The sequence below is a fragment of the Cygnus atratus genome, chromosome 3, assembly GCF_013377495.2.
Source record: "Cygnus atratus isolate AKBS03 ecotype Queensland, Australia chromosome 3, CAtr_DNAZoo_HiC_assembly, whole genome shotgun sequence".
NCBI classification, from domain to species: Eukaryota; Metazoa; Chordata; class Aves; order Anseriformes; family Anatidae; genus Cygnus; species Cygnus atratus.
The window spans coordinates 73073543-73087425 of record NC_066364.1 but is presented as its reverse complement, the minus strand read 5'-3'; the positions used below and the strand labels follow the sequence as shown (position 1 = coordinate 73087425).

The following is a 13883-nucleotide window of genomic DNA, read 5'->3' as shown; positions in this document are numbered from 1 at the left end:
GTTCTCTTGCCCCTCAAATTAATCAGTTTGATTGTTACTTTTACTTTTATTCCTTCCTAAGCCTGCTGGGGGTGGTGAATTTCTTGTGAAGACAGAACTGAACAAAATGACTGAACTGAACTAAAATGTTGGAGGGAGCAAAAAACCTTTGTAATTTATTAATGTATTCAAACGGCTTTTACAAAACTTTACAATTTAATTATTGAAGATTACAGAATTGCTTCAGTGCTTCTGTACTGTGTTAAATAAACTGTACGTGCAAGGAGTAATAAATGAAATTGTTAATTTCAGTGCATCCTTAGGCAATAGTAAAGGGGGGGGTACATTATTTAGAGCTCCAAATGGATTTGAGTTTATACACAATAATAAATCTTAACTACATTGTTAATTAACCCTGCCTCAAGCCCCTTTTTACCTTAAGGGTTGAAAGACACAGTGTCTGTACGGATAACTCACCATTCATATTCTTAAAGATGTTTAGGACTGGGAGGATTTGCCGATAATAGGGCACCAAAGCCTCTCCCACCATGTCAGCTGACACCACCAGGTGCTGGAGGACTTTCAGCGTGATACAGAGGACCTGTCGGTTACGAAGGCTCAGTGCATCTGTGATGTAGGAAGAACAACAGGCAGAACGCAGAATTAATTTTTAAAATGTAGAAGGAGGGGGAGAAGTACTTTATTGGACAAATTTAATTAAACTGTACTCTGCTGGGGATTGTAAGTGGGCCTTTATTAGCCCAGCTTTGAAAGATCCCAAAGATGGATTGCAGTCCTGATGTTATAAAACACTGCCTTGTCTGATTGTTATTTGTTCCCACAATTTGTGCTGACTCTTCAGTAACCCAAAGAATGCAGCCCATTATTCCCTTATGCTGCCTGTGTAATACTGGCGTGGTCCAAACAAATAAAAAATAAATGTTCAATAAGTACCATTTGGGGCCAATGAAACTGTACAACTGCAAGACAACCTGCAAAGGTTGACAACAGATACATTCTACTACAACAATTAGCCTGTTTATATGTTTGTACCCATTTATTTCATGATCTTTTTATTCATTCAACTAACAATTCCTACTATTCTGAGAATCAGTACAATGAAGCAAATGTTTACAGGAAGAAAACACACACACACACAAAAAAAACAACTTGTAGGCTTTTTTAAAGACAAACATTCCAAAAAATAAAAAATAAAAAAAGATTTTGTCCTGCCTACTTAGATTTTTCTCTTAGCTTTCAGTGTCACTCTTTTAATGTTAAGACACTAAGACTTTTCATAAATACTTTTTGTTTCTCTTCACTTTTGAGTTTACTAAAAGCAAGTACTTCGCCCTCTCTTTTGCAATTAAAAATGAGTTCTGCTTGAGAAATATACATATAAATATACACTTTTTATTTTTATTTTTATTTTCCAAAATCCCTCTAGTTATAAAGCCTCCTCTGAAATTATGCAGCTGGAAATTGTTGTCAAATTTGATGTGCTATTATAAGTTGATCTAATTTTTCAGTGTTCTGCCCACTTACATAGACATTCATATAATTGTAGTGGGAAAAAAAAATGTGAAAGATAATCTCAGTCAATACTACATGTTTATAACCACAGAAGTACATAAATATGTGAATCAATGAAACAAAAGTATAAGCAACTGGGAAACAAATACAGTAAAGAATACACTGAGATTGTAAGAAGATTTACTTAGTAACTACTTTTTCAAGAACTGCCTGTTCACATTCAAGTAATGGGATTCAGTACTTCTGGCACTAAATGTTGGCAGTGCACAGGAATGCTGTTCCATACGGAATTGGGTAGTATTCTCATGCAAGCGTAATGTCAGTTTTCCCATCTCTTTAAGAAAAGAGATGTCTCACCCCCTTCTGCTCCTTATCTTATGCCTGCTAAGTGTTAAAAAATCAGAGCTAGAGCTCTGAAGCAAGGTTAAAGAAGACTGGCTGTGTGAATGTGTAGAAACAACCTTTGAAAATCAGCTAGTAAGTAACCTCTCTTCGTGTGCTTATGAAGAATATACTAAAATCACTGTTAGACTGAGTTAGGGAGCCCAAGGTCTAACAGTACTGTAGGGCATCATAGGGCGATTCCAAGTTAAAGAAGTGCTGTTAAATGAAAATATACACCAAGTTCCATAATTTCTTATTTGCCAGTCCCTACTGTAGTCAACAGGCTACGTATAATTTCATGTTGTTTCTGAGCATATCAATGTGTGGACATAAAGTCCATCAATATAGCATATTTACACTGAGTCCCAGCAAAGAGGTAGGCTATTCCAAATTTTGCTTTGATGAGCATGTGTTTTAAGGTTATTTTAGCAAAGAGGGACTCCCAGATACATTCTAAAGATTAGATCCAACTCCCAGACAAATAAATATTCCCTCACAGAAGAACAGGCATTTTTCATTTTCTTAAAGGAGTGACTGGAAAAGGAAACTCTGGGGCTACAGCATGTTTATTCATGACTTAACTGTCATACCCAGAAATAGTAACTAACTGAACTAATAGGAAAATTATCAGTAATACTTATATTTTTCAGTACAATAATTATTGTAAAGCTCAAGAGACATAAAATGTAACAATTACAGAAATCAGAAATTCTTAATTCTTAACCAACAAATCAACTGTACCTAATTCCATGAATCGCTCTTCCTGTCTGTAGAAGCTGACCTAGAGGATGAGGGCTCTTATTTTTAGGCAGGCAGGAGGTTCTATCTAAGTGGAAATGGTTCACAGAATCACAGAATCACAGAATCGTCTAGGTTGGAAGAGACCTCCAAGATCATCTAGTCCAACCTCTGTCCTAACACTAACAAGACCTCCACTAAACCATATCACTAAGGACTACATCTAAACGTCTTTTAAAGACCTCCAGGGATGGCGACTCAACCACTTCCCTGGGCAGCCCATTCCAATGCCTAACAACCCTTTCAGTAAAGAAGTTCTTCCTAATATCCAACCTAAATCTCCCCTGGCACAACTTTAGCCCATTCCCCCTCGTCCTGCCACCAGGCACGTGGGAGAATAGACCAACCCCCACCTTGCTACAGCCTCCTTTAAGGTACCTATAGAGAGCGATGAGGTCTCCCCTGAGCCTCCTCTTCTCCAGGCTAAACAACCCCAGTTCCCTCAGCCGCTCCTCGTAAGACTTGTTCTCCAGACCCCTCACCATATTCATTGCCCTTCTCTGGACTCTCTCGAGCACCTCCACGTCCTTCTTGTAGTGAGGAGCCCAAAACTGAACACAGTACTCGAGGTGTGGCCTCACCAGAGCCGAGTACAAGGGGACAATCACCTCCCTAGACCTGCTGGCCACGCTGCTTCTTATACAAGCCACGATGCTATTGGCCTTCTTGTCCAACCACTCCCAGGAAGAGTGTTATCTTTAAAACCTTTATCTGCAGATGGTGGCTCCCAAAGGTTCTCACAGTTTCCTGTTTTCAGATTTCTGTCTTGTGTGAAGACAGTTGTGCTTTGAGTGGAAGCCAGGATTATCCTGGTAAAAATCAATTCCTTAATAAAGTCAAGAGTATGAAAGAGTCTCATGGCTGAAAAGGAGTCCTAATGATTACAGCAAACCAAACGCATACTGAATCCAAAAGAACATTTTCACATAACCTATTCTTCCCTAAATTAGAGTTGTGCTATAGGGGTGCTTACTGGTACTTTAAATAGCAATACTGGCACTTCTTTCATCTGCATTCTAGAAAATCAGTTGGATACTTGTCCCACCTCCCTCAGTACAGGGTTATCCCATCCCTCCTGTGACAGAAACAACGAAAAAGCAGAATTTGGATCAAGATTTTGAGTGCCAAAGTGGTGGATATGGTAGAATCAAACAGACTGCAGAATTTAGCCTGAAGCCCTTCAAATTGCATAAATCTGCAGTATGTGTTAGGAAAACACTTATAATGATCAAAAGTAAGATCAAATTGACTGCAGAACTGTTATTATTAAATATTTGGACCATGGCATACATAACAGTCAACCAGCTCCTGGCTTCATTATATTAGACACTGTATAAACATTTAATTAGAGACAGTCCCTGCCCCAAGGATACATCAATTTCAAACATATGCTTATTTTAAAAAATCTGGTAATTATTTTCTGTGTACTACCACCACTGCAGACCATTCTCCCACATGAATAAAAGGATGAACATTTTAATCCTGTATAAGAAATAAGTACATTTCAACATTTTGAATAATGTTAATGATATCTGGAGGTTACCAAAAAGGTATGAAAGTGCTAGTATCCCTACAGAAGAATACAGCAGGACATTTTAAAACTCTTAGTCTGGGACAGCCACCTATCCCTAAAGAAGAAAACATGTATAACATCCAAGGCATTCCAATCTGGAACCACACTGGGCTATTGCCTCTTGAACTAGAAGTCTGCTGCAAGACATGGATCTTGACAATTACAGCAAAGCAAATGACCTGTTTGTTTCTCAGTTAAAGATACTTTTCCATTCCTTGAAGGGTTTTTAGAGGATTTCCCTCTGTCAGTGGTATATATTTCCTTTCTGGTCATACGGCCCATATTTTGTGAATTGTAGAACTCTTGAAAGCAGCAACTTTGAAACAACAAACAAAACAATAAACTGATTCTTCTGCTTGGTAACTACGTTTTCTTCTTTAATGGTATGTCAGCTCGACAATTTTACTTGTGATGAAGCTATACACTTTTCCAGCAGAACCTCCAGCTTGAGTAGTTGGTTAATGCAAGAATATAATGAAGTATTTACTTTATAAATTTGTACTGCTACATTTTTTTTCAAATATTCACTGAAGTTCTCCATAACTTTTTCTTAATTAAAAGACAATTTATAAATGTTAATAAGTTGAATTTAAAAAATGTAAAAGCTGGTGTAAAATGGTGTAAAAGCTCAGTATCTGAGTCAACTCTGTGTTTCTACCATTCAAAGTCACAGTAACAGGTAATTATAAAATTTAGAAGTATGTTTGAAACTGCACATTTTGAGGAGGGAGGTTTTTCACAGTGCTGTTAACTAAAGCTTGCTAGCAATGAGCCAATATATAATACCAATTCATTGATAGCTTCAGTGATTTTTTTTCATTAAATTTTATTGGCAATGTATGCAAATTAAAATTTTTCTTTTGTTAGTTTAAGAGTTAAGACTGTTCTTATATGCTACTTGCTTGTTTATGCATTTAGATAGAAGTAGTTCATATATGCAGCAACAGAACTGACTTTTTAAAAATTTAAGTCTTTTTCTTGAGTAATACTTCTAACATCTTAAAGAAAAAGACCTAGAAGTTACATAAGTAGATATTTCTTATTTTATTTTTTACTTTTCTTTGGCAGTTTCGTGAATCCTATCTCGGTCTCAATGTTGCCTCCAATAGAAGCCACAGTTGTCGTCTTTGGGATTAACACATTTTATAAGCCAGTAAACACAACAGCATTTCTCCCAATATACAGTGGATCTTTTCCATAAGACAATGTATTTTCACTGAAGAGGTCAGGTCAGAACATTCTTCTTCAGACAGAACACAGAAAGCCTAGACTGTACTTAATCAAATCAGATCCTCCAAACTTCCATCACTTCCCTGAAAACTAAAAATTAAATTGTGGTAGTTCTATTTAAAGTTATATTGTTAATTTAATTCTGTTTAATTGGAACAGACCTTTAATTATGTTCAACCCGTTTTCTGAAAACAACCGTGAATCTATGTTTAGAAATGCACTGACAATTTCCATTCTCTACTTAGGTCTCAAAACCAAAGATTGAAACCAATTTAGTTTGCATTCATATATTCCCCCCAGTTGGCAAATGAGGCACCTGTTTTAGAAAATTCTTTACTTGAAGCAGAACAAGATACATAGAGCAGGACTCCTGCAGAGGTACAAGCTCTGAGTAAAGCTGCTTCTATTGTTGTGGCCTACTTAATCTTATTGGTCAAGGTTTCTTTACTTAATTTCACAGAATCAGGTTTACAGAATGACTAATATGAATTGTTCACAAAATGCAATTGATTAACGCTTCTCTTTAAGAGAATTTTGTCCAAAACATTCAAAATGCATAATACCCTGAAATGATTTATTATGCTGATTTTACAGAATAGTAACTAAGGCTATTACAAAGTGTTTCAATCAAGTCAGTGAAAACCAGAATAACAATTTTGTGCTCTTTTTTGAAGTCAGGTAAGATACTGATCCAATTTACAATATTGCTGTACAGACATTTCTTCCAGTAAAACAGAAGGATTGGTGTGTTGCAGCGAGGTGATGGGAAGGAGGAATACAGGGCAAGGCATGAAAACCTTAGGCTAATTCTGGCATCAAAGACTTTGTCCATAAAACTAAAGCCTAAGACACACAAAAGGCCAAGATCCAGAACTGAATCATTGATATTTGTAAGAAATATGATCTAGCAGAACACAAGAGAAAGTCAGTGTTTTTTTTACAGCTTTAGTTGCGCTTGTAACTGATCAGCAACTGCAAAACTTTAATTCTATTAACATTTGCAGGCTCTGTTAAATTAAAAAATATAAAGAATACAGTAAGAGTAGAGTCCCATAAAGCTTCTCAGTGGTAATGCGAGTTTACAGTGTTCCCCTCTATCCCTTGATGTATTCCACCCCCGTGCTGTCTCAGGATACTAAACTGCACTGAGTACCCTCTCAATGAAACCAGCTTTGTTATCAGTGAAATGTGATACAATTTTTAAGAAGGATTTCAGGAAAGATCTGTAGAACAGAAGACCAGTAATATTGGCATCTGTACTGCAGAAATTAATAGAAAGTGTTCCAACCGTATTGTAGATCCTTGAATAAGAATGTGGTCAAAAAAAGCCAAACAATACAGTTTTCTGAGACGTTCAAAAGGTATTTGATAAGGTCTGTCATTGATGACTCTCGAATCATTCAGTTTTGCCATATTTTTCATATAAATCATATGAATATCCTAGAGATAGGAAATGAGGGTAACAATAAATGGCCACAGAGGATGAAGATCACTAGTAGAGCATTGAAGAAATCTGTGCTGAAGTTCGCACCTTCCAGCTAAGTCACAGGTGATTTGGAAGAGATGGTCACTAATGAGTGACAAAGTTTTCTGATGATAATGAAGTTATTCCAGATATCAAAGGGCTGCAGAAGAACTTATAGGACTTAAATGGCAGGTGAAATTCAGTCTTAATAAATACGATGTTCCAGGAGAGAATAGCTCTAACTCCAACTTAGAAAGTGAAAGAAGCTAATTGCAAAGTTCACTTTCCAAACATTGATGAGATTTATTTCTACTGAAAGAGAAACAGAGTTTCTCCTCAAAGACAGTAGTAAAGACAAGCAACAAGGAATCCAGTTTTTGTGATTTGAAACCACCTGAGGTGACCAGTTTTGACTTTCAGAATCTAACATAAACCTAATTACAATCACTTGTAGTGAGACTACAGGAGAGAAACATGGAAAAAAAAACTCAGAAAGAAAAACTTCAGTGTTCTTTAGGACAGAGATTGCTCTTTTTGGACTAAATCAGAAATGCTGGTCTGCACTGTGTAGGAACAATACTTCCATAGAAACAATACTTCTAAGTAACATTTCATGTGCAAAGATGTGAGCTTTATTGGCTTCTAGGCTTAAATTCAGACTTTCTTAGGATTCACTGCACAGAACAGAAAAGATTCTGACAACTTGGTGATCCAAGATTCCTAATTGTCTAATTTCACATGATTTTCTTCATTGGCAAAGATTTATCAAGATGTTCCTACTAACCATCTCTACTTATTTATTCCAACTTCTGTGTTATTGTCCACTGTTCCTTCATTTTTGATGGTGCAGCTATAAACTAGAACACTGAAATCATCGAAGTTTAAAAGTAACTTCACTCTGAAAAACAATTACATTAGCAAAAGACAATTGCAAGGAACTGGAGTAGGAGGTGGAACAATTGGTCGCTTTGTGTGAAGGGGTTGGAAGTTCTTACAACTATGTGCCAATAAAGAAAAGTAAATGCTGCTGATGAAGAGAAATGGGTGCCTCTGAAGGGAAATCAGGTGCTTCCACACACTGTGTTGGATGTCCCTGATGTTGCTCACAGAAATACAAGACAAAGGGGCAGCAACTTCCTGACCCCCTCAGTGTGTTTTTGCCTGTGTGTCTCATGTCAAACCTGGTGAATTCTGCAGTCAGGAACCTCAGAGATCCAGAAACCTAATGATAGCAAACGAAAGGAGTTATGGCCTTTCTGATCTGGCATCTGTCATGGCAAATGTAATATTAAAAGAAATTTGTCTCCAAAAAAAGGGTCAAAAATAATTTTACATTCTCCTTATGACTGCACAGAATATAGAACTGAATTATTTAATTGGTAAGCAAATAGTGTTCTTTTTTCTCTCACCCCCACACCCTTTTTCCTGGCTATTCTTGGCTGTCTATAGGTAAGTTTAGGCCACAAGTCAGTTTTAAAATAAATCAATGCGTTATTGAAAGACTTAGTGGGGGCCACTTTCTGTGCCCTAAAAATAAGGAAACAAATAAGTCTTACAGGCAGTTCTGCTTGCCACTCCAGAGATATGTATCCGGGTTCTATTCTGCCTTCTGCCAGAGATGCAGTTTTTGATGTGGGGCAAAATTAGCCTCCTTCCTTCTCCTTCCTTGTCTACAATATGAAAAGCACAGTATGGATCTTCTTGGCAAGGGAGAAGATACTGTGTGTTATGCATCAGAACTTTTAGAATACCTCTACATCTCTTTAGTATTTGCAGAACATCTCAAATTAGGGAACTCTGTTCTGGTTTAAATAACTCATATAATAGATTTGCCAATGCTAGCTCTGCAAGAGAATTAAAAGTCTTAACATCTTGACCTATTTACATTTTCTAATTTTGCATTTTTTATTTTTCAGTTGGTTTCCTTACAGGCCTGACATTACAGGTAATTTGTTTTTCCTATTTTTATGTCATACAATGACTGTGTTTGTAAGCTATTGTATCATGCTTTTCCATTGCAAAGTAAAATCAAAGTAAAATATATTTTCAATTTTTATTTTGAGAAACCAAAATATATTTTGAATATTTTTCTTTTTGAGAAATCAGTATTTCTGAGATTTTTTTTCTTCCTCTGAGTTAAAAAAAAAAAGTCTTTCCATGTGACAAAAATAAGCAATTATGTTTCAACTAAATAGCATTCATGCCAATTATTTTGATCGTATTTTGTGTGTTTTTTAGAAAAGAAGTTTTATTTGTTAATTTCAATTATCTCTCTTTTGTTAGTCATTGTCTCTTTGCATAACTAGGAGAAAATCTGTAGAAACAATTAGCTTACAGTAACCCCCAGATTCATTAAATAATTTTATTTTAATCTTTAAGATATAGTTTTCAAAAACTCTGAACTTTAAGCAAAAGCAAGTGTCTTGGGCAGGAGGGCAGATTTCTCCATAAATCACTAAAATATAAAAAAGAATTCTAATATTTAATTTAGAATGTTTTCAAGAGCAGCCCTTTACTAATATTTCCCTTTGACGCACATGCAGGAGAAAAAAATGCTTTTAAAAGCATTCCATTTGCAGTTATTTTTCTGTCTTTCTTTTATCCCTTTCCTCTCCATCATATATATTACGATGCCTAACAATCAACTGATTTGGTCTTTCACAGTAGAAATATGGTAGTGATCTAAAAGAAGACTGGTTAATAAGATATAACTCACCCAGAGGGACACTTCAGTAACAGTAATATGTGTAAAACATAGTTGAGCTTATTGTGGATGCAGCTGAGTCACAAAAATATACAGCTCTGACTACACTGCTATATTACATGGGCATAGTGAATTTAAAACACTCTTAGAGGTACACACTTTCAGATTCCTTAGGTGGTGGTGTCTTTTTAAAATATTAATACGCATTTAGTTAGGAAGAAGCCTTTGTCATTGATAATATTTAGACTCTTCACTTATTAAAGCCAATACAGATTATTTTTTTTAATAAAAAATAAGTGGAGTACAATAAAATAAAACAGTGCCAACAACTAAATTTAGCTAGCAGATTCTTGAACAGGTTTCAGCAGATTCTTGAATAGGTTTCAGCATCTTAAATTCTGATTCAATTTAAAAGTCTATATATCAAACCCATATAAATATTCTTACCTAGCAGTCTTTTTCTAATGCTAAAAGCTGTGTAACAGCTAAAGCTTCTAGGTAATTATTTTGAAGCTAGATTCTAGTCTCAGCAAGACTTTTAAATCCTAAGTGTGGAGCTGCTGTCATAAACCTGCAGTTTTTTTCTGAAGAAACTATTTCAGCTTTCAAAAAGAGTGATACTGTTATAAATAAATTTGGATGGTGTTGAAAATACAGATTTAAAGAAATGCCATGATTCCTCTCTTTATATATTCCCCTTTTTGAGAGAAAAAACTTGCAATGTTCTTTTCATAACCTTTCGCAATGGTCACTTACAGAGTAACCATTACTAAATATTACATGTACCTTTTGACATTTTCAAAAATCTACAGTAAGATACAGATAATGACATCTCTAATTGATATTTTTAAAAGGATAATAAAGCGAACGAAACAAACAACAGTAATTCTGATCTTTCCAATAATACACTGGCTCCAAAGGCTCCAAACTATATTCACTTTCCCCTTTTCCAAAATTGTGTTTGACTATTCATTCTGTATCACAAACACAATGACTCCATTTTGTTCTGTATTAGCATGGATGCTGAATCATCCCCAGAAAACAGGCCAAAGGACAGCAATGATATCATTACTGATCAACCACAAAATATAAGCCAAGTTTAATAAATATGGGCTTTTTAGGACTGGATTATATGGTTTACAATTGAAAAATTAAATGGAAGCCAGCTGGCACAGATTAACATTAGTTGACCTATTAAACTTCCATAATCTCCCCCCTTAAAAAAAGAAAAAGGTGGCTGCATCAAAACTGCCTATTGGGAATGGTCCTGGCCTATGTCCAAGAATTTTTCAGGAGAGGGCAAATTAGCATGAATTGAAACTCCATTTCTAAGAAATTAACACTATCATGTTCCCACTCCCAGGAGTGCACCATGACACTGTTTAATTTACTAACATAGGTGTAGCACTCAGACTTAAGATTCATAAAACCAAACTAGAGAAGGATGATGGTTCAGAATATCTACTGAAGGAACTAAGTTAAAGACAGAGGAAAGGAAAGAATAGGTATTTTAATAAAATAAATTTTGGTCTTAGTAGTATTACACCTGTACTTACAAAATTTATCATCTTTCACATAATCTTTCAACAAAAAAGGCTTGAATATATAAAAACTCGAAAAATAATATTTAATTAATTAATAATATAATTAATATTGAATGCCAAAATTTCACCTACAGCATTCATGAGTCAGACAGAACTCTCAGTTTATATATAAATATATATATATATGTACATGGGAAGTAATGATAATGATGATAGAAAAGAGATCTAGAGAATAAATATAATAATAATACCATTGTAGAATAAACAAAAAGAAGAAAGAAACATAATCCTCAAAGTTTCATCTGGTGATTTCTCCTGTCATTTCAGATAAACTGTTTTATACAGTAATGGATTTGTATAATAAATATATAAAAATTAGGTAAGAAAATGTCACTTCAAATTTCAGAAGATAAAGAGCCATACTGCAATAAGAAAAAGACTCACCAGGCAGTCTAATTTTCTGGAGCACTGCACCTACCAGGTGACTGAAGGCATAAGCCTTCTGGCCTTATACCTTACAATTTACCCAGGTTTGCATTGTATGTATGGCCTGTCATGTTTTATTGCTTAATTAGCAACTTGTCAAAAATCTACAATGTATAAGTGCAATTTTAGCTGCTTATTTTTGTTTTGTTTGTTTTTATTTTCCACACATCTTCACCTACTTTTTATTGGGATAATGAGCTGAGGAATGACAGGAAGAATCTTGTTTCCACCATGTTCCAGCATGTCATGGATTCCTTGACGTGCAAAAAACTCACATGGAAATGTCATTTCACAAAGCCCATCAAAAAACAAAGGCAGATAATAATGATAGTCCAGCTTCTCAATCTCTACCTGAAAATATAAAATAAATAGTCAAATAAATACAATTTTACAAAACTAATGCGACATGATCAGCCTGATAGATAATTACTGTCATCTACACAAGTATGTTTAGATAATAATGAGTTTGTATCACTGCAGAATAATATTAAGTCTCCATTATGGTTTATCATCAGATAAATGAAATACAGAAATATTAGACCTAAAGATCAGAATGAAAATTAATATGCTCCAACATATTTTCTGAATAGCTGACACTCAAATCATTTGTTTAGATGAAACCAGAGGTTCACATATCTGAAATTAGCAATTGAAGGCTTTCTGGTAAGTCAGTACCAGACTCTGATATTCTCACTTATACACCTTACTTTGTAAGTCACCCACACAAATTAATGCAGCTATTTTAAGAACAACATTCTGTTTACTTCAGAAATATCTGATCTTTATGTTTTCACTTGGACATTTATAAGAACAAATAAGAAAGAATCCTGTAACCAAAAAATATCCAGCATCGCACAAGTATCCATATTTATACTGAATCTGCAACTTCGTAGGATATTTACCTAAATTTATTTACTATTGATTTCAGGAACAGAATTCTAAAGAAATTCCATGGGTCTCTACTGTGAAAACAGGTAAAGAAAAATTAGGTACCTATGCTTAATAGGAACCTCGCTCCATTCCTAAAATAGAAAGTGTGCGAACCATACCATGATAATGAATTTGTAAGGGATTTCACACTCCATCCAAGTATTCTTCCCCGTTCTTTCTTCTACATACCATCAACCTGATGTTACATACACTCAGGAAAGCCAGAAAGAACCAGAAGTTGCTTGCTTTCAGTCTCTTAGAGCTCTGAGTATAGCTAAGCTTGGCTCAACAGCCAGGCACTTTCTCTGAACACAGTAAGATCCTCAAAATCACTGACAGACCAATCCACCACTTCAGGCAACCGCTTCCTTGAAACACTACTTAGCTGCTACCCTATTTTTCCAGTGAGATTATATTTTGAAATTTGGTAGGTGCTTCCTCCTTCACACTCAACAAGCTTTGTCACAGACTATGTTGAAGCTCAAAAAATCCTAAAGAAAAGTTAGTCGGGTTAAGCAAACCAATCCCCAGCCCTCAATTCCTGAATATCTTTTGGGAATAGAACTCACTTGAATTGTGGAAGTCAAGCAAGTAGCAGACATACATTCTCTGTTTGCCACTGTCATTCATTTTCCTCCCTGCTTGACTCTGAGCAGACCTGAATATCTTGCATATCTTAGCTACTGACTGGACCACTTCAGTCGTTCACATTGAAACTGATTCATCTATGATAAATGAAAATTAATCATAGAATAACCCAAGTTGGTAGGGAACAACATCATTGAGTCCAACTCCTGGGTCCATGCAGGACCACCCAAAAATCAAACCATATGTCTAAGCATTGTCCAAACACTTGATTTCTGACAGGCTTGATGCCATTACGACTTCCCTGGGGAGCCTGTTCCAGCCTGTTCATCCTCTCAAAGAACCTTTCCTAACACCCAGCCTGACCCTCCCATGTCCCAGCTCCATGCTGTTCCCTTGGGTCCTGTCGCTGTCTCCAGAGAGCTGAGCTCAGCGCCTGCCCCTCCGCTCCCCTCATGAGGAAGCTGCAGGCCGCCATGAGGCCTCCCCTCAGCCTGCTCTGCTCTGGGCTGAACAAACCAAGGGACCTCAGCTGCTCCTTGTGCATTTAAATGGAAGAGGTACTTGAAAATAAGTCCTTTATATTTGCTGTGAGTACCTCACTATTGGCAGATGAAGTGCCAATTACATACTTAAATACTCTTACATACACTGATTTTTAACCTCTAACAA

At 35.8% G+C, this 13883-nt stretch overlaps 1 protein-coding gene across 7 annotated transcripts in view; it reads right to left on the bottom strand.

The window, feature by feature from the left end:
* The window catches only part of PACRG (parkin coregulated), a 226986-nt gene that overhangs the window by 93452 nt on the left and 119651 nt on the right, over nucleotides 1-13883 (bottom strand). For all 7 annotated transcript variants that reach the window (XM_035538522.2, XM_035538523.1, XM_035538526.1 and 4 more), the window contains exons 4-5: nucleotides 11876-12047; nucleotides 457-606 (exon numbers count right to left, since the gene is read on the bottom strand). In XM_035538522.2, coding sequence (XP_035394415.1) covers nucleotides 457-606; nucleotides 11876-12047 — 322 coding nt within the window. The remainder of the gene's footprint in view (nucleotides 1-456; nucleotides 607-11875; nucleotides 12048-13883) is intronic.